The sequence below is a fragment of the Heptranchias perlo genome, chromosome 28 (genome assembly GCF_035084215.1).
Source record: "Heptranchias perlo isolate sHepPer1 chromosome 28, sHepPer1.hap1, whole genome shotgun sequence".
Classification (NCBI taxonomy): Eukaryota; Metazoa; Chordata; class Chondrichthyes; order Hexanchiformes; family Hexanchidae; genus Heptranchias; species Heptranchias perlo.
Window position 1 is genome coordinate 14,743,277 of NC_090352.1, and position 27,298 is coordinate 14,770,574.

A 27,298-nucleotide genomic window follows, 5' to 3' on the forward strand; every position below is an offset into this window, starting at 1 on the left:
ACATGTAGCGTGATACCAGAGGGACAGGAAATGTGCGTCTTGTTATTGATTTTAATGTATAGACAAATATAGATTGGTGTATTGTTCATTTAACTGTAAATGACACAACTTACAAAAAATTTTGAAAATGGAATTCAAACACTTTAGCCTGAGGTGCAATGGGTAATTTAAAACTTTACTTACTGTCAAACCTAAAATACCTCAAATCAAAACTGAAATTTCTTCCTTGTTATTTGAACTTTGCTTTCAACAATTAATTTAGGGTAAACAATTTCAGTGAAATACCCATCATATTATGATAATGTATTTCCTTACAACTTCAATTAAATGTTTCAATGTCATTTCGAAGAGGACCATTAAGGTATATATTTGCATGATAACACTATTATAAACCTGTTATTGAATTTGTCACCTAGTTCATGATTTATGACAGTGTGACCTGAAGATGAATGGAATGCCAGTTGAATACCTGTAAAAATGGTCTTCCTGATTTATACGCATTGTGAGAGTTCAGGTCTATTTAACACAGACCAGTAAAAACAGCATTTTTAACATTATCTTCAAGGGGTATGAATCCAGGATTTAAATAATGATCTTTACTATCAGAATATTTGTTTTAAGCAATGTAGCAATCAGTAGATTCATCAAGAGTTAATTTTGATCTAATGAGACAACAACAATAATTTGCATTTCTACAGCATTTTTCATGTGCAGAAAGACATCTAAAACAGCATTAGCCTAAGCATTAGGAGGACAAGCCTGTGCACACTGAGCAATGAAGGAGAACGAAAGCTGAACGGGGGTGAAGAGACACAAAATGTACAGTTAAAGAGAAGGGTGTTGAGATTTTTATAAATGTAAGGAGTCGCACAACACCAGGTTATAGTCCAACAGCTTTATTTGAAATCACAAGCTTTCGGAGCTTTGCTCCTTCGTCCAAAGGAGCAAAGCTCCGAAAGCTTGTGATTTCAAATAAAGCTGTTGGACTATAACCTGGTGTTGTGTGACTACTTACATTTGTCCACCCCAGTCCATCACCGGCATCTCCACATCGAGATTTTTATAAGCAGGGAAGGGGGTAGTAAGATGGAGAGAACTGGGTAGAGAGTTCACTCTTCCTTTATATTTTGCTAATGTCACAACTAACACACAATTGGGAAGCTAACCAGATCACACCAGCAATAGTGTAGCTGAATCATTGGTGAACCATCCAAAGAGGTACATAACTGATATAAATAAGCACAGAGGGTCAATCCAGAAAATTAGAGTGTTCATTGAGGGAATAAGGATTGTGAAAAGGTCTATTTTGTTGATGGGAGTATTGTGAACAGTGTGAGGGAACAGCAAATGCTCACTTTTGAGTGAAAGAGCAACCTGCATAAACAGGGTCCAGCATTTGTGAGAGGCAATCATACAGAGGTGAACATTGCATCTCCCACCCACTGTACATGGATAGATGTGTGGGCGAATGAATTTGATTTAGAGAAAAGTTCCAAGATAAGCAATGAGAATGACTGTCAGTTATCTTACATTATTATAGATGGGTATTCAGAGAGGTTTCAGATGTCAGACATGTTTGTCTAACATAATGTTGTTAACCCAAATTTATTTAGTAATATGTGAGATTAAAACACAAAAGAGAGGTAAAGAATATTACAAAAAGGAAACGTGGAAATTACAGGTGAGAGTGATCGATGACTAACTATTGTTATGCACAGATAGAACTGATTCAATCTGCTCTTCGAAATTCAGCTAGCAAGACCAAGTAACTCATTTAACTACTTAGCCCCCAATAATATATACAGCGCTCCTTCCTGTCTGCAAGATTTCCTCTCTTGCAATATGTACTGGAACTTGCTTTCAAAGAAGTGATGACTGGTGGTAGTACTGCACAAATAAAACCCCCTCCCTCTTTAAGAAGGTCATCATGGACATCATAGGCTGAGAGGCCGTACAGGACATGGGGGATGATGAAGTTTGTGGAGATAATAATGCTCTTGGGTTTGTGTAATGATAGTCACATCCATTCATTGTGGCAATGATTTTCACCATTAAGTTAAAAACTGTACATGTGCCTGTGCCACAAAACATAGCCATCTGGAATTGCTGCAGGGGTTCACTGTTGGGAGATTGACGAAACCCTCGGACAATCAGTGTGAGTGGCTAAAAAGAGTTTCCAAACAGCTTCAAGTTCAGCAATCTTGTTCTGAATGCTTCTAGAATTTATATAGCATCTTAAAAGGTTAAACCTATCCTTGATGCATTCCTTTTATTTGATCCCTCTGTTGGTAATTTCCTTCCCTTTTGATCTGTTTTGTTTACCTCTCTCCTGCCTTATGAGCATAAATCCTTTCCCACTGCCCTGATTACCTTCTCTGGAAGGACACTGGTATAATTGGTGAAGCTCATCTCATCTGAACACCTTCCCCCTGTCCCAGAACATAAGCGCAAAATTCACAAACCTCGAGCAAGGCTACAGATTGAAAAATATTTTTTCTCATTTGTGTAATTGAGATGTGGTCTAAATTCCCATGAAACAAATTAATAATGTATTGATTAAGTCCTTCAAAAAGGAGCTGAATCTGGTTAAGCATAGGACTGAAAATTACAGGTTTAATTGTGGACAAAGGTCATTAAATACTTGGTGGAATACAATGGTACATGTGCTGCTGGGATCATCCACCTGTTTAGTTCAGGAGGTCAGTGAGAAACTCCACACAGGTGCTCCCTATACCAAATTGAAATCACCTATATATACCGGGAGCAGCAGTGAACCTGGAGTGCATCACTCCAATCCAAGCAACACCCATTTACCCTAAATCATTGTTTCCTGTCCATCAGCCAACTTTATATCGATTCTTGTATATTGCCTCAGACCCAGAGCTGGATTAAGAATTCTTGCGACCTTGGGGTTCAAGAACATTCGGGACCCCTCCACACAGCACCCCCGCGCACCCACCACCAGCCCCCCCCATTTCCATTAAATCACAAACATATAGTAAAATGCATGAAGAAATAGGACCACAGAATGTTTACACACTGCATTACATAAGAACATAAGAAATAAGAGCAGGAGTAGGCCAATCGGCTCCTCGAGCCTGCTCCACCATTCAATAAGATCATGGCTGATCTGATTCTAACCTCAAATCTAAAGAACACAAGTAGGAGCAGGACCCGGCCACTCAGCCCCTGGGCCCGCTCCGCCACCCACAGGGCCTTGACCGATCCGAACTCAGCTTCATGTCCAATTTCCTGCCCGCTCCCCGTAACCCCTAATTCCCTTTACTTCTAGGAAACTGTCTATTTCTGTTTTAAATTTATTTAATGATGTAGCTTCCACAGCTTCCTGGGGCAGCAAATTCCACATTAATAATAAAGTAAGTCATATCACAATATACAATGCCCCATATTCGCACAGGGCCCCAAATTTGTCAGGGAAACGTGGACATGGGCCCCATAGGCCCGTGCGTAATTCAAACCTGTTTATAGCATTGACCTGAATTTTTCTAACAATTCTATTGTAATACACCTTATTCAACACCTTCTGAAAAATTCATTTATATCCTTGCATTCAGAACCACTGCCCTTGTATTCACACTCAGTCCTTGTATTGATGATCACTGCCCATGTATTAAGGATCGCTGCCCTTGTATTGATGATTACTGCCCATATATTGACGATCACCGCCCCATGTTGACGATCACCGCTCCTATATTGGCGATCACCGCCCATATACTGATGATCACCACCCTTCTATTGATGATCACTGTGCTTGTACTTACACTCACTGCCCTTGTACTCACACTCACTGCCCTTGTATTCACACTCACCGTTCTATTCTTTACAACCTCTGTGACTTTTTTTCTTCTCTTGTGTTACATAGGGTAGGACACTGAGTGGTGGAAGAAAATTAAAAATATATCACATTTGGTACTGAAAATTTGCCCATTATCTCTTTGTCTTCTTTAGAAAAGCAATGTATTAATAAATATGACACAGTGCCCATACATTGCACAAGGATGCATAACAATATAAAAATGAGAATAGTCTATCCACCTTACTCTGTCTTCTTTATCTTCATTTTTCATTTCCCTTCTGCCCTAGAACCACAGCCATGTTCCTATATTCCCTGCTTGAGCTTAACTAGAGATAGCATTAATTGTGCCAGGCAATGATCTACTTCATATATCAATTACTTCAAGGCAAAGGAATTAGTCATCAAGTGATATAAAGTTGTAAAGTGCGAGGTTATAATCATGTTACTGGTTCACTTCCTCTAAGATTCCATAGATCCATCCATGCCCTTCCCAAACATCTTTATTCCAGTAAGAGCTCTCACTTCTCAGCCACTTGTGTACGATGGCAGAAGGTGGCTGGTACCCTGGAACGAGGCCACAGCATAAGCCAGAGGAAAAAGAGAAGATTGGGAAAAAATAGCAATCATGACTGAAGTACTGAAAGAGTTAATCAGACATCAGTGAAAAAAGAGAGAACATTTGACAGGTTCTGTCCTGGTGCCAATATCAAATTACCAAATATCTCAAGTGTGCACACTGGGGAGGCTGCTGAAAGTCGTGTGTAGGTGTGTCTATGCAAATACACACAGCATAAAATGCAGAGGGTTTGGCACTAAGTTCAATCCGTGCTCTTTGAGACAGGATGGCAACCAAGATGGGTGAGTCCGAGTTTCTGTGTTTCCTGCTAAACAAAAACATTCTTAACATTGAGTTTTATTTTGTTTCCAGTTTTCTCCTCTCCTCAAGATATTGACTCTTGCAGGGGTGCATTTCTGCAGGCCGCAGTGATCCCCTGTACCTCATCCAAAAGGCCATCCTATACAATGAATATCAGCAAGTTATTTGATTGTGGAGGGCATCGCAGTGAAGCCCAATTGTGTCCTCACCAACATCCCCATATGCAAGCACTTTCCAGCAGGAACACTGGATAGCATTCAGAAGCAGAAAACCTAGATGGCAATTGAAGCTGTAATTGGCCTCAAATGCCCGTGGGTTATAAAGGGGAGAATCAGTTGTTCCTGCCCCTATGATCCAAAAGGTAAGTGCAATTTTCAATAAGGACAGAATTGGGAAGAGCTGTGATGCCCATAATGAAATGACCTGTTGAACTCACTGACTAGGCTCACACATAAAGGATGGCCACTTGGGCAAGATACCAGAGGGTGACTGGTGCTTGTGGGAGTGTATAACACCCTCAGGACAGCAGAAAGTGAGGGGAGAAGCGGCAGAAATAATGGAAATCAGCTTGTTGTTTCAATTATTCAAACCGTTGAAGGATGAGTACAGGAAATTGCTGCCACTGTATCTGGCCAGCCTTCTCTGCTGCTCACAATGAAACTGCCTGAGAACAATGAAAGCTGTAATATACAAGCATAATCAGCAGATCACCTCTTTGTGTTTAAGATGTAAATTTAAGATTTTTTAAGCTAAAAAGGAGAGTTTACTTAATCCAATATATAATCTATATATTCAAATTAGTCTGTTATTCTATAAATCTATTATTTAAATCCAAACTTCCCAACTTTCGCTTTCTCAGATTGCCTCACATGTACTTTCACTGTCTTTTTTTTTCTGTGACACCCTTACTCCGTTCTTTCTGTCTCTGACTCACACTCTCTCTTTCTGACTTACACTATTTCTTTCACTCTGACATTCTGTCTTTCTCTCGCTGACTCTTGCAGTCTCTCTCTCTGATATGCAGTCTCTCCCACTCCTGCTCTGATTCTTGCATTGTCTCGATTTGACTCTTGCACTGCCTCCCCCCATGACTTGTACTCTCTCTGACTCTTATTGTCTCTGACGTGCATTGTCTCTCCCTCTCTTGCTCTAATTCTTGCATTGTCTCCACTTGACACTTGCACTGCCTGTCCTTATAACTCTCTCTCTGACTCTTAGCGTCTCTCTCTTTCGCTCTCTGATGTGCATTGTTTCTCTCCCTCTTTTGCTCTGATTCTTGAACTGTCTCTCTATCTGGTTCTTGCATTGTATTTTCCTCGCTGACTTGTACTCTCTCTGACTTGCATTCTCGCGCAGCCTCTCTCTCTCTTGCTCTGACATGCATTGGCTCTCTCTCTCTCTGTGACTCATACAATCTCTCTGACTCTTACAATGTCTTTCTCACTCTCTCTCTTGACTTTCTTTCCGATTCTTGCTCTGTCTGCCTGCCTTCCTCTGATTCTTGCAGTGTGTGTGTGTCTCTCTCTCTCTTTCTGAATCTTGCATGGTGTCTCTCTCTCTCTCTGACTCTTGCACGGTGTCACTCTCTAACTCTTGCTTTGTCTCTCTCCATCTGATTCTTGGACTATATAAGAACATAAGAAATAGGAGCAGGAGTAGGCCAATCGGCCCCTCGAGCCTGCTCCACCATTCAATAAGATCATGGCTGATCTGATCCTAACCTCAAATCTAAATTCATGTCCAATTTCCTGCCCGCTCCCCGTAACCCCTAATTCCCTTTACTTCTAGGAAACTGTCTATTTCTGTTTTAAATTTATTTAATGATGTAGCTTCCACAGCTTCCTGGGGCAGCAAATTCCACAGACCTACTACCCTCTGAGTGAAGAAGTTTCTCCTCATCTCAGTTTTGAAAGAGCAGCCCCTTATTCTAAGATTATGCCCCCTAGTTCGAGTTTCACCCATCCTTGGGAACATCCTTACCGCATCCACCCGATCAAGCCCCTTCACAATCTTATATGTTTCAATAAGATCGCCTCTCATTCTTCTGAACTCCAATGAGTAGAGTCCCAATCGACTCAACCTCTCCTCATATGTCCGCCCCCTCATCCCCGGGATTAACCGAGTGAACCTTCTTTGTACTGCCTCGAGAGCAAGTATGTCTTTTCTTAAGTATGGACACCAAAACTGCATGCAGTATTCCAGGTGCGGTCTCACCAATACCTTATATAACTGCAGCAATACCTCCCTCTTTTTATATTCTATCCCCCTAGCAATAAAAGCCAACATTCCGTTGGCCTTCTTGATCACCTGCTGCACCTGCATACTAACTTTTTGATTTTCTTGCACTAGGACCCCCAGATCCCTTTGTACTGCAGTACTTTCCAGTTTCTCGCCATTAAGATAATAACTTGCTCTCTGATTTTTCCTGCCAAAGTGCATAACCTCACATTTTCCAATATTGTATTGCATCTGCCAAATCTCCGCCCACTCACCCAGCCTGTCTATATCCCCCTGTAGGTTTTTTATGTCCTCCTCACTCTCCACTTTCCCTCCCATCTTTGTATCATCTGTAAACTTTGATATGTTACACTCGGTCCCCTCCTCTAAATCGTTAATATAGATTGTAAAGAGTTGGGGACCCAGTACCGACCCCTGCGGAACACCACTGGCCATTGGTTGCCAGTCCGAGAATGAACCATTTATCCCAACTCTCTGCTTCCTGTTAGATAACCAATCCTCCACCCATGCCAGAATATTACCCCCAATCCAGTGAATCTTTATCTTGAGCAATAATCTTTTATGTGGCACCTTGTCGAATGCCTTCTGGAAGTCTAAATACACTACGTCCACTGGTTCCCCTTTATCCACCCTGTACGTTATGTCCTCAAAGAACTCAAGCAAATTTGTCAGACATGACTTCCCCTTCGTAAAGCCATGCTGACTTTGTCCTCTTAAATTATGTTTATCCAAATGTTCTGCTACTGTCTCCTTAATAATAGACTCCAAAATTTTACCTACCACAGATGTTAGGCTAACTGGTCTATAATTTCCAGCCTTCTGCCAACTACCCTTTTTAAATAAGGGTGTTACATTAGCAGTTTTCCAATCTGCCGGAACCTTTGCTGAGTCCAGAGAATTTTGGAACATCATTACCAAAGCATCTACAATCCCTACTGCCACTTCCCTCAAGACCCTAGGATGTAAGCCATCAGGTCCAGCGGATTTATCCGCCTTGAGTCCCATTAATTTACTGAGTACCAATTCCTTAGTGATTTTAATCGTATTTAGCTCCTCCCCCCCCTAGAGCCCCCTGTTTGTCCAGTGTTGGGATATTCTTAGTGTCCTCTACCTTAAAGACTGAAACAAAATATTTGTTCAGCATTTTTGCCATCTCCATGTTTCCCACCATTAATTTCTCGGTCTCATCCTCTCAGGGACCTACGTTTGCCTTAGCCACCCTTTTTCTTTTTATATAACTATAGAAACTCTTGCTATCTGTTTTTATATTTTTTGCTAATTTATTTTCATAATCTATCTTCCCTTTCTTAATCAATCCTTTAGTTACTTTTTGCTGTCTTTTGAAGACTTCCCAATCTTCTATCATCCCACTAAGTTTGGCTACCTTATATGTCCTTGTTTTTAGTCGGATACTATCCTTAATTTCTTTACTTAGCCACGGATGGCTGTCATTTCTTTTACACCCTTTTTTCCTCAGTGGAATTTTTTTTTTTGAAAGTTGTAAAATAACTCCTTGAATGAACACCACTGCTCATGTACCGTCTTACCCTTTAATCTATTTTCCCAGTCCACTTTAATCAATTCCGCTCTCATACCATCATAGTCTCCTTTATTCAAGCTCAGTACGCTTGTTTGAGAACCAACCTTCTCACCCTCTAATTGGATATGGAATGTAACCATGTTATGGTCACTCATTCCAAGGGGATCCTTAACTAGGACATTATTAATTAATCCTGGCTCATTACACAGGACCAGGTCCAAGGTTGCTTGCCCCCTTGTAGGATCAGTTACATACTGCTCAAGAAATCCATCCCTAATACACTCGATAAACTCTTCCTCAAGGCTGCCCTGCCCAATTTGATTTGTCCAGTTAATATGATAGTTAAAATCCCCCATAATTATAGCTGTTCCCTTATTACATGCCCCGACTATTTCCTGATTAATACTTCTTCCAGCAGAGTTGCAACTATTAGGAAGCCTATATATTACGCCCACTAGTGTTTTTTTCCCCTTATTATTCCTTATCTCTACCCAAACTGTTTCATTATCCTGATCCTTTGTCCCAATATCATTTCTCTGTATTACAGTGATTCCTTCCTTTATTAACATAGCCACCCCACCTCCCCTAATATGTGTGTCTCTCTGTGATTTTTGCAACTGTCGCATTATTTGTAATGTTCTGATTAATGCTGTTTGTTTTTTTAAGTCTCAGGTTTCGCATTGACTGCAATCATTCTTCTTGCATTGGGTGCTTCAGCTGAAGAAATCGATAACCCGCAGATATTAGCAAATAATAACTTAACCACCAGAGCCCTCGCAACCAGACCTAAAAATGGTTAGTATATAGGGTTCTGGTTAATATTTGAGGTCAGTATTTTCTCCAAATTATGAGCCCTGTTACAAGCTAATTACCAAACTTGGCTGGCCTCACCGAAAAACTGATCGTGAGAATACACAGTCACAAGTCAGAGCTACAACCACAGCTAGAATTTATTTTTTTTATTCGTTCATGGGATGTGGGCATCGCTGGCAAGGCCAGCATTTATTGCCCATCCCTAATTGCCCTTGAGAAGGTGGTGGTGAGCCACCTTCTTGAACCGCTGCTGTCCGTGTGGTGAAGGTTCTCCCACAGTGCTGTTAGGTAGGGGGTTCCAGGATTTTGACCCAGCGACGATAAAGGAACGATGATATATTTCCAAGTCGGGATGGTGTGTGACTTGGAGGGGAACGTGCAGTTGGTGTTGTTCCCATATGCCTGCTGCCCTTCTCCTTCTAGGTGGTAGAGGTCGCGGGTTTGGGAGGTGTTGTCGAAGAAGCCTTGGCGAGTTGCTGCAGTGCATCCTGTGGATGGTACACACTGCAGCCACAGTGCACCAGTGGTGAAGGTAGTGAATGTTTAGGGTGGTGGATGGGGTGCCAATCAAGCGGGCTGTTTTGTCCTGGATGGTGTTGAGCTTCTTGAGTGTTGTCGGAGCTGCACTCATCCAGGCAAGTGGAGAGTATTCCATCACACTCCTTTCTTGTGCCTTGTAGATGGTGGAAAGGCTTACACTGCAGGATAACAGTGTAGGAACACAATGCAATTGTCTGAAATTCCTATCTCCACTATTTTAGCCAAGGTATAACCCATTTATTTTAAATAAGTTAGCATTTCCAGTAAAATAGTGGATAAAGAATTTCAAACAAATGCGATAAGCTTTTGCTGCTTGATTATCCCACAATATAATTTCAAGACTGACACTTCAAGAGACAATAGCAGGCATCAGTGACTCTTTAAAGGCTGCAGTTGCCATGCGCATTACACTAAACGGCTGCAGCTGCCATGCATGCCAACTAATGCTGCAGTGCTATGTATGTCATACTAAATGGCGCAGTAGAAATTAATGCTGCGGACACAGACCATCACTAGTAAATGTTATATCTTTCTTAACTAGTTGAAAAGTGTCAGTGACTATAGCAGAATCCCTAGTTCTCACAGGCTCACTCCAGTTCTCTGTGAAATAAGGGGCAAAAGCAGGCATTCATAGCACCAGAAAAGACCATTGCTGTCTACATGGGTGGTCTGAGCATTCAGAACATATTAATAACTTGGATGAAGGAATAGAGAGTTGGATGTTCAAGTTTGCAGATGGCACTAAGTTAGGAGGCACAGTAGGTTATGTAGATGGGAGCAAGAAGTTACAAAGGGACATAGACAAACTAAGTGAGTGGGCAAAACTGTGGCAGATGGAGTTCAATGTGGGAATGTGTAAGGTCACATCAGAGAAAACCAAATCCAAATATTTTCTTATTGGGGAGAGATTGGCAGCTGTGGAGGAGCAAATAAATTTAGGTATCCATGTACAAAAATCACTAAAACCTAGTGCACAAAAAGGCTAATGGAATGTTACCATTTATCTTAAAGGGTTCGGAATACAAAAGTGAGGAAGTGATGCTTTAGTTATACAGAGCCTTGGTCATACCCCATCTGGAGTACTGCATTGATTCAGTTTTGGACACCGAACCTCAGGAAAGATATATTGGCCTTGAAGGGGGTACAGCGTAGACTCACCAGAATTATACCAGGGTTTAAATAGTTAAATTATGATGACAGGTTGCATAAACTTGATCGATAGATTTTTATTGGGTAAGTGTCTCAAGGGATATGAAGCAAAGGCAGGTAAATGGAGTTGAAGTACAGATCGCTGCAGCCACTATAAGAGATTCCTGCATTCGGGACAAAAACATCTACTGTAGTTAAAACCTTGGCCAGGGGTAGGTTTGTGAATATGAGGACACAACTTTCCCCACTGGAAATGCACAAACTGTCCCCTAGCACGCCACTGAAATCATCCACTCGCACCCGCCTCCCCAATGAGGCCCAAACTATCACCTTCAAATCCCCCTTGGTTAAATGGGCTGCAGACTGTCCCTGAGGTAGACTTCCCCTTTCCACTTTCATCTCCCCTCCCTTGGTTCCTTCCCTCATGCTCTTGCCCCCTCCCTTCCATCTTCACTCCCCCCCCATTACCCTCTTCTCATCTTCCCCATTCCACCCTCCCCTCTCCTTTGTTCTGCCCTCCTTTCGCCTTGTCATTCTTTGTATTCTTCCATTCTGTTCTGCCCTCCATTCTCCCTCTATTTCTTCTCTCCCCTTCTACTCTTTTCCCCCATCTCCCCATCCATTCCCCGATCCCTGCTTCCTTCCCTTCCTGTCTCGGTTCCTCCCCACCTCTCATCCCATCCCCCCTTTTCTTTCCCCTATCCCTCCTCTTCCCCATTTTGCCCTCGTTTCACCCTTTCCCCCGTTCCTACTCTCCTCACCCCACCCTGTCCCCCTCCTCCCTGATCTTGCCCCTCTTCTCTCCATGTCCATGTTCTTCCTCTCCTCTCACCATTCCTCCTTTCCTCTTCTTCCATCCCTGCATGTCTACCCTCCCTTTCCCTATTCCACTCACCTCTAGTTCTGTCCCTGTTCCTCCCCCTTCTCCCATGCATCTTTCCCTGTCCCATCCTCCTCGTTCTTACCGTTCCCACCCTCTCCTCTCCGGCCTTGATCCTCCTTCCCTGTTCCCCTACTCTCTTTCTCTTTCCCCTGCCACTCCCCCTCGTCCTGATCCTCTCCCCTCCCTTACCACTCTCAGCCCCTTCCCTCACTCCTCCACCTCGTCCCCTTCCTTCTCTCCTCCTCTTCATTCACCTCCTCCCTTTCCCTTTCGTCCTCTTTCCTTTCCCCTATCATTCTGTCATCCCCTTCCCTCTCCTCTCATCCTCTTCACTCACCCCCATCCCTCCCCCTTTCATTCCTTTCCCTCTCCTCTCTCTCCTTCTGTAGTTCCCTTTCCTCACCCCTCCCTCCCTTTCTTTTTCTCATCCCCTTCCATGAACCCTCTCCTCCTTTCGTCATCAAATCAACAAAATCATCTTACACATTGCAGGTTATCCCAGAGATTGCAGTGGAGTCAAAGGTAAAAGCGGAATTTATGTTATCCAGCCCAGCAGATGCCCCCCCATTGTGGTCTACTGTGACATGACTACGGACGGTGGTGGATGGACCGTGATCCAAAGGAACTATAAGCCGTCTCAAATTACCTGGGCAGAATTCTGGACAGCTTACAAGTACGGTTTTGGCAACATCCTTCGGGAATACTGGCTGGGAAATGAATATATATTTAAGATCATTAGTCAGGGATCGTACAAAATAAAGTTCTTGCTGAGGAATGCAAGGAACGTTCAAAGGTTTGCCGATTATGACTCATTCTCTATAGCGGATGAAAAACAAGGTTACCAATTGAATCTAGGTAGATACCGTGGAAATGCAGGCAATGCTATGATGGGATATGGGAACAATTTAATGCACGATAACATGAAATTTTCAACTTTTGATCGAGACCAGGATAGGTGGTCGTCAAACTGTGCAAAGTCCTGCAGAGGTGGCTTTTGGTTTAATCGATGTTACAGGGTTAACCTGAATGTAAAGAATGGAATCTACTGGTACCCCTTTTGCACAGGCAGCTGCAGGTTTTCTCAGATTATGATCAAACGGAACAATGTGTGTCGCCGGATATATAGAGGGTAGTAGTTTAGAGCTGATGAGTTCAGGGTGATCCTTCACCTTCATGCAGGGAGAGAAGCCCTGAGTGCATTTTACAGACACGACTCTTACTCTGTCAATCTGTGCATCATTCTGACCTACCTCGGTGCCCTCTGTTTTGACAGTGTCTCTGGCCTGTCTACAAAAAAGCAGAATGTTTGGGATAGAATTTTCTTGTGTATCGGGAATTTACCTATATTTCTCTGTTGGGGAGGACTTGTGACAGTGGGGAACTAAATTGCTGTGTGAAACGGCCAGACTTAGAATGAAGAGCAGCCCAGGCCTACTGTCGCTTGGCTGTTGCTGCACTGCTCAAAGAGCCAGAATCATCACATAAAACCAGGCTCAAAGGTCACTCTCAGCCTTCTACCAGTCTGGATCTTAGTGTTTCAGAAATTATGGATTTCTTCACTGCATTTATATTCAAATGTTCTGACTTATTCAAAGAGCAGCATAATTTTGTGACAGTTGTTTGACTGTTTATTTTTGTCATCCTGAATGCCAGCCATGGGCAGGAATCAGACCCTGGATTGAAATTCAGATGATACATGAAAATGTAATGAGGGGTACATGTCTGACTGTTAACAGAAAGTGTTGCTTCATTCTGTATTTAATATGTTTCAAATGCTTCTGGTTACAATAAAATCTACTTCAATATCCCTCTGATGGTTTGTGTGTAATCTCTGTAGGGCTGGGAACGCGGATTAACTACTGCAAAAAAACTAGTCATTAAAGAAAGCTTTTTTCATTTGGCATTAAATTGGCAACCTCACTCAAAGAGGACATAGGATAGCTGATGTGAGGAATGGAAAAAAAAGTCACATTCACATACAGCTTTAGGCATTTTGTGACCCCAGGTAAGATTAGTCTTGGGGTGTCCCATATGAACTCTGCCCCATTCCATTCTGCAACACCATTTTTTGAAAGCAGCCCAACACACACCGCACCAAATATTGGACATAATATGACAATTTTAATGGGAAAGTAGTAGAAAAGAAGGTGCAATGTTACTGGAATAACTTTCACTTATACTGCACCCTCTAATGTCATGCTACATGGCCCTGGACCACTGGATATTAAGCAGCAGTTTGGAAGGAAGGTTAGGGGAGGTTACAGAAGGTGCGGTTGAAGAGACGGGTTTTGCAGAGGCTTTTGCAAGTTGAATAGATGCGGCAATGTGGAGAAATTTAGAAAGGGAGTTGTAGCATGTTGGGGCATGAAGATTGAAGGCTGTGCCGCCAATGGTAAGGAGAAGAGAGTGACACACAAAACTCCAGAGACAGAATGCAGAGGGTAAATTAAGGACATGGAAGAATTCATAGGCAAGGACAAGGGGCTCGATGTTACCAGGGCTGCAGGTTCGCGGCGGGGGGGGCTATACTCACGCGCCCGGTGAAATTAGTCAGCCACCCGCGCGATCGCAGCCCAATTGGATCCACTTACCTTGTCTTCCGGGTTCCCCACTGCTGATCTGCGCGTTGGGCGGACTGCGCATGTGCAGTAAGATCGGTCAGCTGGAGGAGCTCTATTTAAAGGGGCAGTCCTCCACTGACAGATGCTGCAACAAATAGAAAAAATTACAGCATGGAGCAGCCCAGGGGGAAGGCTGCTCCCAGGTTTAATGATGCCTCACTCCAGGTATCAATACATGGGGTGAGGAGGAGGGGGAGGACAGAGATCTTCCCCCCGGCGGGCGGGAGGAAGCGGCCTGCCTCTGCCACCAGGAAGGCCTGGCTCGAGGTGGCAGAGGAGGTCACCTGCACCACCAACATATCGCGCACCTGCATACAATGCAGGAGGCGCTTCAATGACCTCAGTCGGTCAGCCAAAGTGAGTACACTTACTCATTCCCTGACACTCCATCTGCCACATCACCGCCCCCACCTCACACCTCCTTCTGCACTGCCAACACTACTCTGTCACATCACCCCTCATACCCACTCAAACCTCATCCTCATCTTACCTGCACTTACTCACCTCGCCAGTACTCATCCCGCCACTACCACTCAACCCAATCCTCATACAATCTCATGGCTCTATCTCATACTCACCCTCTCGTGCATCTCTTTCACGGTCAGCCTCACTCAACCTGCCACTACCTGTGCTGCAGCCACAGGGCATGCATCAGATATGTGCAGTAGGCAGCGTAAGGCAAACGTGTCGTGAGCATGAAGGGAATGCACAAGGGTGTTTGAGGGTTCATCATGGTTGTTACTTATATTGAATTTCTGACCAACTCATATTACATATTATATTGGCACCACTACTGCCATGTCTTTGCGAATCTCGTCTGGTTTGTGCAATAATGCCCTTTCCTGAGGATCACTGTGAAGACCCACAACTGATGCCACCCATTGTGTCACTGCAGAGTGGGTGTATGTGTATTTGCAGGGCTCTTTTGTGCAAACGGCTGAGAGACATCGGCGATGTCCCCGGTGGCACCCTGGAAGGATGTGGAGGAGAAGTTGTTGAGGGCAGTGGTGACTTTGACAGCGACAGGTAAGAAGATGGTGCTCGGGCCAGCCGGGAGCAGCTTGGCATGAAGGAGGTTGCAGATGTCCACGACTACATGTCGAGTGACTCTGAGCCTCCGCGTGCACTGCTGCTCAGAGAGGTCCAGGAACCTAAGCCTCGGTCTGTGGACCCTGTGGCGAGGGTAGTGCCCTCTGCGACGCATCTCTCTCTGCGGTTGCCCTCCCTCCTGCTGTGCAGGTGGATGTGTCACAGCACTCTGTTGTGGAGCTCCACGTGTCAGAGGTGGACGGCGTGGATGGCGAGGCTGGTGATGCTGTTCGCCCTCCGAGGAGGTCATGACTGCAGCTACGGCAGCCCCCATCCGCAAGATGTACATCTGAGGGGGTCCGCAAGGTAGGTACATGTCTCTGGACCCCCGAGTCAGTGTGCAAGTTGGTGACTTTGATTGTCAGGAGGAGGGTGGTGGAGGCCAAACTTTGTCCCAAGTGACAGAGTGGCCTCCTGCAATGAGTGAGGGTCTCCCCCCACACCTGTCAAATGGACCTTTGCAGCTGCCACAGGCTGACAGCTGCAACAGGTCCATTTGAACTGGGAGTGTTTCCCCCAGTATGGGAAACAGTCCCAGTTTGCTATAAAATCCCACCCCTCCTCACATAATCCCTTAATCAGGTCAGTTAATGACCTGAACAAGCAAAATAAATACTTTTAAGTGGAACCCCGCTGGCTTTAATTGCCTGCGGGATTCCCACCAGCGGGGGCTGCGTGCGCATGCCGGCGCATCAGTGGGGAACCCAGAAGTGGGCGGGTTGGAGCCGGGCTCTGGTCCCGCTCCGGGATTCTCCGATTTTCGGAGCCCCCCCACCAGGAACGCACCCGCTGGCGGGTGCTAAAATGATGCCCAATGATTCTGAAATCAGTGCACTGGTAGATGGGAGCCAATGGAGATCAGTGAAGACAGGTGAGTGAGAGTTGGTGTGGGATAGGATGTGGATGGGAGACTTCTAGATGAGTTGAATTTATGTATGATGGAGTTTGGGAGGCTAGCAAGTTGAGTGTTAGAGTAATAGAGCCCGAAGGTGATGAAGTCATGGTGGTGGTGTAGATAAAGTTAGGGCAGTCCTGCTCAGCTCAGCTCAAGGTCAAATGGGACACTGAGGTTGTGCACCAGCAGGTTCGGCTTGAGCAAGCAGCCAAGAGGAGGTTAGATTTAAGAACTAAGGTGAGGTTTCCGCTAAAGGTCAAAAAGCTTTGCTTGATTTTGCCATTGTTGAGCTGGAGAAAGTGCTGGGTCATCCACAACTTGATAACGGGCAGCAATAAACCATAAAGAACAGCAAAACTCATGAAGTTGAGAGTGTTGTTGTAATAATAAAGCTGATTTTAAGCTTGTGGATTACATCCCTGAGAGACGCATTTAGATGGGGAACAGGAGAGGGTGAAGGAAAGAACATTGGGATTTTTTTTTATTCGTTCATGGGATGTGGGCGTCGCTGGCAAGGCCAGCATTTATTGCCCATCCTTAATTGCCCTTGAGAAGGTGGTGATGAGCTGCCTTCTTGAACCGCTGCAGTCCGTGTGGTGAAGGTTCTCCCACAGTGCTGTTAGGAAGGGAGTTCCAGGATTTTGACCCAGTGACGATGAAGGAACGGCGATATATTTCCAAGTCGGGATGGTGTGTGACTTGGAGGGGAACGTGCAGTTGGTGTTGTTCCCATGTGCCTGCTGCCCTAGTCCTTCTAGGTGGTAGAGGCCGCAGTTTTGGGAGGTGCTGTTGAAGAAACCTTGGCGAGTTGCTGCAGTGCATCCTGTAGATGGTACACACTGCAGCCACAGTGCGCCGGTGATGAAGGGAGTGAATGTTTAGGGTGGTGGATGGGGCGCCAAAACGAAATAATTCAAACTTGGAATGGTGGGAGAGGTGAACATGGAGTTGGCCGATGACAACACGCTTAAGAACCTTAATAAGGAAGCAGAGGCTAGAGATGGGGTGTAAATGCAGAGGAAAGAAGGGTTCAGGGTGGCTTTTCAAGGTGGGAGATGATGACACAAATATGACAGGGTGTGGACATGTGGACAATGACAGTGGAGAGGGAGCAGTTGATGAGATTGGTGAATATTAGGCCACAGTCAGGATATTTAAGTGATCATGCACTAGGGAGTCAGGGGAGTAGTTTGTGCATCTCATGGAGAAAGTGAGCTTGATGAGGGATAAAAGGGAACATAAGAGCATAAGAAATAGGAGCAGGAGTAGGCCATACGGCCCCTCGAGCCTGCTCCGCCATTTAATAAGATCATGGCTGATCTTCGACCTCAACTCCACTTTCCTGCCCAATCTCCATATCCATTGATTCCCTTAGAGTCCAAAAAGCTATCAATCTCAGCCTTGAATACACTCAATGACTGAGCATCCACAGCCCTCTGGGATAGAAAATTCCAAAGATTCGCCACCCTCTGAGTGAAGAAATTCCTTCTCATCTCAGTCCTAAATGGCTGACCCCTTATCCTGAGACTATGACCCTTAGTTCTAGACTCTCCAGCCACGGGAAACAGCCTCTCAGCATCTACCTTGTTAAGCCCTCTCAGATTCTTACATGTTTCAATGAGATCACCTCTCATTCTTCTAAACTCCTGAGAATATAGACCCATTTTACTCAATCTCTCCTCATAGGACAATCCTTTCATCCCAGGAATCAATCCAGTGAACCTTCAATGCACCGCCTCCAAGGTAAGTATATCCTTCCTCAGGTAAAGAGTCCAAAACTATACACAGTACTCCAGGTATGGCCTCACCAAAGCCCTGTACAATTATAGCAAGACTTTCTTACTCTTGTACTCCAATCCCCTTGCAATAAAGGCTAACAAACCATTTGCCTTCCTAATTGCTTGCTGTATCAGCATGTTAACTTTCTGTGTTTTGTGTATAAGGACACCCAAATCCCTCCGAAGACCAACATTTAATAGCTTCTCACCATTTAAAAAATATTCTGATTTTCTATTCTTCCTCACATTTCCCCACAATATACTCCATCTGCCACCTTCTTGCCCACTCACTTGTCTATTTCCCTTTGCAGACTCTTTGTGTCCTCCTCACAGCTTACTTTCCCACCTAGCTTTGTATCGTCAGCAAACTTGGATACATTACACTCGATCCCTTTATCTAAGTTATTAATATAGATTGTAAGTAGCTGAGGCCCAAGCACCGATCCTGGTGGTACCCCACTAGTTAGAGTCTGCCAACCTGAAAATGACCCGTTTATCCCTATTCTCTGTTTTCTGTCCGTTAACCTATCCTCTATCCATGCAAATGTATTAGCCCCAACGCCATGAGCCCTTATTTGTGTAACAACCTTTTGTGTGGCACCTTATCAAATGCCTTTTGAAAATCTAAATATACTACATTCAATGGTTCCCCTTTATCTTCCCTGCTAGTTACATCCTCAAAAAACTCTAATAGATTTGTCAAACACAATTTCCCTTTCATAAAACCATATTGACTCTGCCTAATCATATTATGATTTTCTAAGTGCCCTGTTACCACTTCCTTAACAATGTATTCCACCATTTTCCCAACTACTGATGACAGGCTAACTGGCCTGTAGTTCCCTGTTTTCTCTCTCCCTCCTTTCTTGAATAACGGTGTTACATTTCCTGCCTTCCAATCAACTGGGAGCGTTCTAGAATCTAGGGAATTTTGGAAGATCATAACTAATGCATCCTCTATCTCTTCAGACACCTCTTTTAGAACCATAGGATGCAGCCCATCAGGTCCAGGGGATTTGTCGGCTTTTAGTCCCATTAATACAACGGGTTCGGTAGCATAGTGGTTATGTTACTGGACTAGTAATCCAGAGACATGAGTTCAAATCCCGCCATGGCAGGTGATGAATTTAAATTCAATTAATTAAATAAAAATCTGGAATTAAAATACTAGTATCAGTAATGATGGCCATGAAACTACCGGATTGTCGTAAAAACCCATCTGGTTCACTAATGCCCTTTAGGGAAGGAAACATGCTGTCCTTACCCGGTCTGGCCTATATGTGACTCCAGACCCACAGCAATGTGGTTGATTCTGAAATGGCCTAGCAAGCCACTCAGTTGTAAAATCTCGCTACGAGAAGTCATAATAAGAATAAAACCGGATGGACCACTAGGCACCGGACACGACAATGGCAAAACACCAAGCCCAGTCGACCCTACAAGGTCCTCCTTACTGACTTGTGCCAAAATTGGGAGAGCTGTCCCACAGACTAGTCAAGCAACAGCCTGACATAGCCAAACTCACAGAATCATACCTTTCAGCCAACGTCCCAGACTCTTCCATCACCATCCCTGGGTATGTCCTGTCCCACCGGCAGGACAGACCCACCAGAGGTGGCGGTACAGTGATATACAGTCAGGAGGGAGTGGTCCTGGGAGTCCTCAAACATTGCCTCTGGACCCCATGAAATCTCATGGCATCAGGTCAAACATGGGCAAGGAAACCTCCTGCTGATTAACACCTACCGTCCTCCCTCAGCTGATGAATCAGTCCTCCTCCATGTTGAGCACCACTTGGAGGAAGCACTGAGGGTAGCAAGGGCACAAAATGTACTCTGGGTGGGGGACTTCAATGTCCATCACCAAGAGTGGCTCGGTAGCACCATTACTGACCGAGCTGGCCGAGTCCTGAAGGACATAGCTGCTAGACTGGGCATGCGGCAGGTGGTGAGCGAACCAACACGAGGGAAAAACTTACTTGACCTCATCCTCACCAATCTACCTGTCGCAAATGCATCTGTCCATGACAGTATTGGTAGGAGTGACCATCGCACAGTCCTCGTGGAGATGAAGTCCCGTCTTTGCACTGAGGACACCATCCAACGTGTTGTGTGGCACCACCACCGTGCTAAATGGGATAGATTCAGAACAGATCTAGCAGCTCAAAACTGGGCATCCATGAGGTGCTGTGGCCCATCAGCAGCAGAATTGTATTCCAGCACAATCTGTAACCTCATGGCCTGGCATATTCCTCACTCTACCATTACCAACAAGCCAGGGGATCAACCTTGGTTCAATGAGGAGTGTAGAAGAGCATGCCAAGGAGCAGCACCAGGCGTACCTAAAAATGAGGTGCCAACCTGGTGAAGCTACAACTCAGGACTACATGCATGCTAAACAGCGGAAGCAACATGCTATAGACAGAGCTAAGCGATTCCACAACCAACGGATCAGATCAAAGCTCTGTCGTCGTGCCACATCCAGTCGTGAATGGTGATGGACAATTGAACAACTAACGGGAGGAGGAGGCTCTGCAAACATCCCCATCCTCAATGATGGCGGAGTCCAGCACGTGAGTGCAAAAGACAAGGCTGAAGCGTTTGCAACCATCTTCAGCCAGAAGTGCCGAGTGGATGATCCATCTCAGCTTCCTCCTGATATCCCCACCACCACGGAAGCCAGTCTTCGGCCAATTCGATTCACTCCACGTGATATCAAGAAACGGCTGAGTGCACTGGATACAGCAAAGGCTATGGGCCCCGACGACATCCCAGCTTGTAGTGCTGAAGACTTGTGCTCCAGAACTAGCCGCGCCTCGAGCCAAGCTGTTCCAGTACAGCTACAACACTGGCATCTACCCGACAATGTGGAAAATTGCCCAGGTATGTCCTGTCCACAAAAAGCAGGACAAATCCAATCCGGCCAATTACCGCCCCATCAGTCTACTCTCAATCATCAGCAAAGTGATGGAAGGTGTCGTCGACAGAGCTATCAAGCGGCAACTTACTCACCAATAACCTGCTCACCGATGCTCAGTTTGGGTTCCGCCAGGACCACTCGGCTCCAGACCTCATTACAGCCTTGGTCCAAACATGGACAAAAGAGCTGAATTCCAGAGGTGAGGTGAGAGTGACTGCCCTTGACATCAAGGCAGCATTTGACCGAGTGTGGCACCAAGGAGCCCAAGTAAAATTGAAGTCAATGGGAATTAGGGGGAAAACTCTCCAGTGGCTGGAGTCATACCTAGCACAAAGGAAGATGGTACTGGTTGTTGGAGGCCAATCATCTCACCCCCAGGACATTGCTGCAGGAGTTCCTCAGGGCAGTGTCCTAGGCCCAACCATCTTCAGCTGCTTCATCAATGACCTTCCCTCCATCATAAGGTCAGAAATGGGGATGTTCGCTGATGACTGCACAGTGTTCAGTTCCATTCGCAACCCCTCAAATAATGAAGCAGTCCGAGCCCGCATGCAGCAAGACCTGGACAACATCCAGGCTTGGGCTCATAAGTGGCAAGTAACATTCGCACCAGATAAGTGCCAGGCAATGACCATCTCCAACAAGAGAGAGTCTAACCACCTCCCCTTGACATTCAACGACATTACCATCGCCGAATCCCCCACCATCAACATCCTGGGGGTCACCATTGACCAGAAACTTAACTGGACCAGCCATATAAATACTGTGGCTACGAGAGCAGGTCAGAGGCTGGGTATTCTGCGGCGAGTGACTCACCTCCTGACTCCCCAAAGCCTTTCCACCATCTACAAGGCACAAGTCAGGATTGTGATGAAATACTCTCCACTTGCCTGGATGAGTGCAGCTCCAACAACACTCAAGAAGCTCGACACCATCCAAGATAAAGCAGCCTGCTTGATTGGCACCCCATCCACCACCCTAAACATTCACTCCCTTCACCACCGGCGCACTGTGGCTGCAGTGTGCACCATCCACAGGATGCACTGCAGCAACTCGCCAAGACTTCTTCGACAGCACCTCCCAAACCCGCGACCTCTACCACCTACAAGGACAAGAGCAGCGGGCACATGGGAACAACACCACCTGCACGTTCCCCTCCAAGTCACACACCATCCCGACTTGGAAATATATCGCCGTTCCTTCATTGTCGCTGGGTCAAAATCCTGGAACTCCCTTCCTAACAGCACTGTGGGAGAACCGTCACCACACGGACTGCAGTGGTTCAAGAAGGCGGCTCACCACCACCTTCTCGAGGGCAATTAGGGAAGGGCAATAAATGCTGGCCTCGCCAGCGACGCCCACATCCCGTGAACGAATAAAAAAAAAATAATTTCTCCAGTACTTTTTCTCAACTGATATTAATTACTTTAAGTTCCTCACTCTCATTAGCCCCTTTGTTTTACACTATTTCTGGTATTTATTTTGTGTCTTCTACTGTGAAGACAGATACCAAATATTTGTTTAACGTCTCTGCCATTTCCTTATTCCCCATTATAATTTCTCCTGTCTCAGCCTCTAAGGGACCCACATTAACTTTAACTATTCTTTTCCTTTTTACATACTTGTAGCAGCTCTTACAATCTGTTTTTATATTTCTTGCTAGTTCACTCTCATATTCTATTTTCTCCCTCTTTATCAATTTTTTGGTCATCCTTTGCTGGTTTCTAACACTCTCCCAATCCTCAGGCTTACTACTCTTCTTGGCAACATTATAAGTCTCTTCTTTTAATCTAATACTATCCTTAACTTCTTTAGTTAGCCACAGATGGATCACTTTTCCAGTGGAGTTTTTATTTCTCAATGGAATGTATATTCATTGAGAATTATGAAATATTTCTTTAAATGTTTGCCATTGCTTATTTACTGTGATACCATTTAATCTAATTTCCCAATCTACCTTAGCCAACTTGCCTCTCATACCGATGTAATTAAGTTTAGATCTCTTGTTTCGGACTTCAGTTCATCACTCTCAAACTCAAAGTGAAATTCTATCATATTATAATCACTCTTCCCCAGAGGATCCCTTATTATGAGATTACCAATTAACCCTGTCTCATTACACAAGACAAGATCTAAAATAGCCTGTTCCCTGGTTGGTTCCACAGCATATTGTTCTAGGAAACTGTCCCTCGAATGCATTCCATGAACTCGTCCTGCAAATGACCTTTGCCAATTTGATTTGCCCAGTCTATATGAAGATTAAAGTCCCCCATGATTATTGCATTACCCTTGTTACATGCTCCTATTATTTCTTGATTAATACTCTGTCCAACAGTATAGCCACTGCTAGGGGGCCTTTAAACTACTCCCACCAGTGTTTTCTGCCCCATGTTATTTCTTATCTCCACCCATACTGATTCTACTCCTAATCTTCTGAGCCAAGATCCTTTCTCACTACTGCCCTTAAGTCATCCTTTATTATCAGGGCTACACCCCCTCCTTTTCTATTTTGTCTGTCTTTTCAAAATTTCAATTACTCTGGAATATTTAGTTCTCAACCTTAGTCACCTTGCAACCAGGTCTCTGAAATGGCTACTAGATCAAACCCATTTATCTCTAATTGTGCCATTATGGGGAGAAGGTACAAAAGTCTTTTGAGATGATGCTGGATCAGTGAGGTGTTTGGAAACAGGCGAGGAGGAGGCTAAAGCAGTTGATTGGATGGTCTCAATTTTGGAGATGAAGAAATGTATGAGCTTCTTGCACGAGGTATTGAAGATGAAGATTGAGGGGGCATGAATAGGAGGTGAAAAAAGGTGGCTTGTTGTGCAGAAGAGGATGTGACCAAATTTTTGTTGGAACATATATAATAATTTATCCTTTCAAAAATGGAGCCCAAATGTTTCCTTGGAATCCTCATTTAGAACACAGACACTATGAGAAAAGATTCAGTGCTGTTGTTCAGAAACCAAATAAGTGAAAGGATTGTTTGGTGGCTGGAATAACTTCTTTGAAATAATTTATGAAGATTAACAAATAGCTGACAGATCACTCTAATCTCTGAATTCTAAGGGAATGGAGGCAGATGGTAATATCCAAACATTAACACCTCATTTCACAAGATGTGAGATTTGTTGTACTCTCAGACTGATTTCTGACTTCAAAGAAATGGTTGTAGTATGCAAGTGTTCCCATGGTACAAATCAAAGCCCAAATGTCACCTTTAGTTCTGGAAAAGACCTCTGAAGACTGATTTTTGTGCACTGGTATAAATCAGTTTCAACCAGTTAAGAATTGGTGCTAATCCTGCCAGAATGGCAATGTACTTGTAGCACTCACATTATATTGGTCACCCCATTTGCATAATTATTCACAGTGCCAGGTACAGATTTGGGCAGGTGTAGAGTGCAGAAAATTGCATGCAAGTGAAATTTTGAAAGATGGGGACAATTAAAAGGAAGTGTCACAGCAGGATGACAAAAATTCTGAAAGCCTTGGAAAAGGCTGATAAAGGCATCTTAACCCAATGGCAGACTTTGCCGAGGCTGAATGAGTAGGACACCGAGAGAGAGGAAGAAATGAAAGGAAAGGAAAGCCCAGGTGCAGGCAAGAGTATACAGTGATGGAGCAGTTCAGCCCTTCCGGTCAGATCCTTCATGCACTCCTGGACTCTCAGCCCCACCGCACACTGTCCCCGAGGAGGCTGCGGTGCAGACAAAACCGTCACCCATCTCCTTCTGGAATGCGACTTTGCAAGGAAGATCTGGAGAGAGATGCTGTGGTATCTGTCCAGGTTCGTCCCGAGCAGTTCCGTAACACAGGACTCTGTTTTCTACGGGCTGTTCCCGGGGACGCACACCGAGACAGACATCAACTGCTGCTGGAAGACCATTAACTCGGTGAAAGACGCCCTTTGGTCTGCCCGAAACCTGCTGGTCTTCCAGTGCATGGAGCTGTCCTCGACTGAGTGTTGCAGACTGGCACATTCCAAGGTCCAGGGCTACGTGCTCAGGGACGCACTGAAGCTAGGTGCGACCGCCACAAAGGCTCTGTGGGGAAAGGCATCCATTTAGAGCCTTCCTGCCATTGTATACCGAGGGGCTGCAATCAGGGAAACCCCCCCCCCCAGCCCCCCCCGGGCGGAATGTAAAATTCAAATTGCTGTAATATACCTGTAATTAATCTGTAATACACCTGTAATGAATCTGTAATCAATAATCTGTATTGAGTATAATGCAATGAGACACCCCAGAGTGTCATGAACTGTAATTATGTACAATGTGTTCATTGAACTGTACTTGCTGTAACCTGCAAATTGTATAATCTGTATTGTGTACGTTTGGAATGTGATAATGACAACTGTATTGTATGTTTTGCTGCAAATTTTATGAATAAAGTATATTTTTTGAAAAAAAAATGGAGCAGTTCAGCATCCAACCCCCTGTGAGATGGCTACTGAAGTGGAGATGGTGTTGCATGAAGTGGTTCTGAGGAAAGTGAACCTCTGTGACACTGTAAGGCCATCCCCATTAGTTGTTGCCAAGGGGGTGTGACATTGCCTGCAACTATGGTTGGTGGTGTCTTGGATTCTGCAGGCAAAAAGGCTTTATTGGCCGATGATCAGCCTGGCATGCCTTTTTTAATGCAGCACCATGTAAAAATTATATTCTATGATTGGGACCTTCTGAACTATCGAGCATTAACAGTTAGTACCTTCGCCACTGTCACAACCTACCTTGAGAGTTCAAACTGCCACACTTATTAATTGCCTGCCAAAGCAAGTTATGTTTATCTCTATCTGAAGACACAGGTATGCGGGTAGCGGTGGCTGGCCACAGAGCACCTCTTGTGCAACCTGACCTGCTTGGCATCCTTCCCGTTGATCCTTCTCTTTGTCCAAACACATCAAAAAAAGGTATTCCTATTAGGCAACCCAATGGTGCTGGTAACAAAAAGCAAAAATTTACATCAATCAGGCTCATGCATGCCAGCAGAATAAAAAATAGAAGTAAAACAGAGAAGAAATTACCTTGAAATTAATCTTCTTACTGAGCCCTTTAAACTTATTTTCTTATACAGCTCAGCTACTAGCAACACTGCAGCATAGAGCCAGCATGGACTCGATGGGCCGAATGGCCTCATTCCGTGCTGTAACCTTTCTATGATTCCATGAATATTAATGGGCAGAAATTTGAAGGGGCATGGACCCAACTGGAAAAAGATACATTATGACGTTACTCCTTCATTATTTTAAATATAATAATGAAGCTTCCTCCGCTTGTCTCCTGGAAATGTGCATTCTGTGCAAAAGGAGTGGAAATTTGGCATTAGGGCTCTCTCCCTCTTTTTCAACGCTGTTGCACCACTTGAATTGGTGCACATGGGCATCAAGGACACAAAGCGACCCCTTGAACTCTGTGGGCTGAACTAAGATTTCAATTGCCCATGTACAATATCTCACCTGGAAGGTCTACCAAGAGACAAACCTTACTGCTTCATCTAAAATTCTTCTTATTGTTCTATATGAAACCTTGTGGCCTGGACTAATAATCCGGAGTCATGAGTTCAAATCCCGCCACGGCAGCTAGGGAATTTAAATTCAATTAATTAAAAATTCAATTAATTAAATAAAATCTGGAATTAAAATACTAGTATCAGTAATGGTGGCCATGAAACTACCGGATTGTCGTAAAAACCCATCTGGTTCACTAATGTCCTTACCCGGTCTAGCCTATATATGACTCCAGACCCACAGCAATGTGGTTGATTCTTAACTGCCCTCTGAAGTGGCCTAGCAAGCCATTCAGTTGTAAAAGCTAGCTAAAAAAAGTCACAATAAGAATAAAACCGGACAGACCACCCAGCATCGGACCACTAGGCACCGGACACGACAAAGGCAAACCAAGCCCAGTCGACCCTACAAAGTCCTCCTCACTAACATCTGGGGACTTGTGCCAAAATTGGGAGAGCTGTTCCACAGACTAGTCAAGCAACAGCCTGACATAGCCATACTCACAGAATCATACCTTTCAGCCAACGTCCCGGACTCTTCCATCACCATCCTTGGGTATGTCCTGTCCCACCGGCAGGACAGACCGACCAGAGGTGGCAGTACAGTGATATACAGTCAGGAGGGAGT

At 44.6% G+C, this 27,298-nt stretch overlaps 1 protein-coding gene and 1 long non-coding RNA gene across 2 annotated transcripts in view; one reads left to right on the forward strand and one right to left on the reverse strand.

The window, feature by feature from the left end:
- The window catches only part of LOC137344872 (uncharacterized), a 39,798-nt gene extending 13,842 nt beyond the window's left edge, over window positions 1-25,956 (reverse strand). The window contains exons 1-2 of the long non-coding RNA XR_010968482.1: window positions 25,895-25,956; window positions 3,831-3,892 (exon numbers count right to left, since the gene is read on the reverse strand). This is a non-coding gene — a long non-coding RNA (uncharacterized lncRNA). The remainder of the gene's footprint in view (window positions 1-3,830; window positions 3,893-25,894) is intronic.
- Window positions 4,619-13,665, forward strand: LOC137344870 (fibrinogen-like protein 1-like protein). The gene is made up of 3 exons (XM_068008107.1): window positions 4,619-4,675; window positions 9,139-9,267; window positions 12,350-13,665. Exons 1-3 carry the CDS (start codon window positions 4,660-4,662, stop codon window positions 12,988-12,990), a joined length of 786 nt encoding a protein of 261 aa, XP_067864208.1. The 5' UTR covers window positions 4,619-4,659; the 3' UTR covers window positions 12,991-13,665.
- Window positions 25,957-27,298: the final 1,342 nt, after the last annotated feature.

Bases quoted from the DNA above. Each gene is read 5' to 3' on its own strand.
- LOC137344870 (XM_068008107.1), top strand. The intron at 9,268-12,349 runs GTTAGTATATAG...TACACATTGCAG, and splicing joins CGCAACCAGACCTAAAAATG to GTTATCCCAGAGATTGCAGT.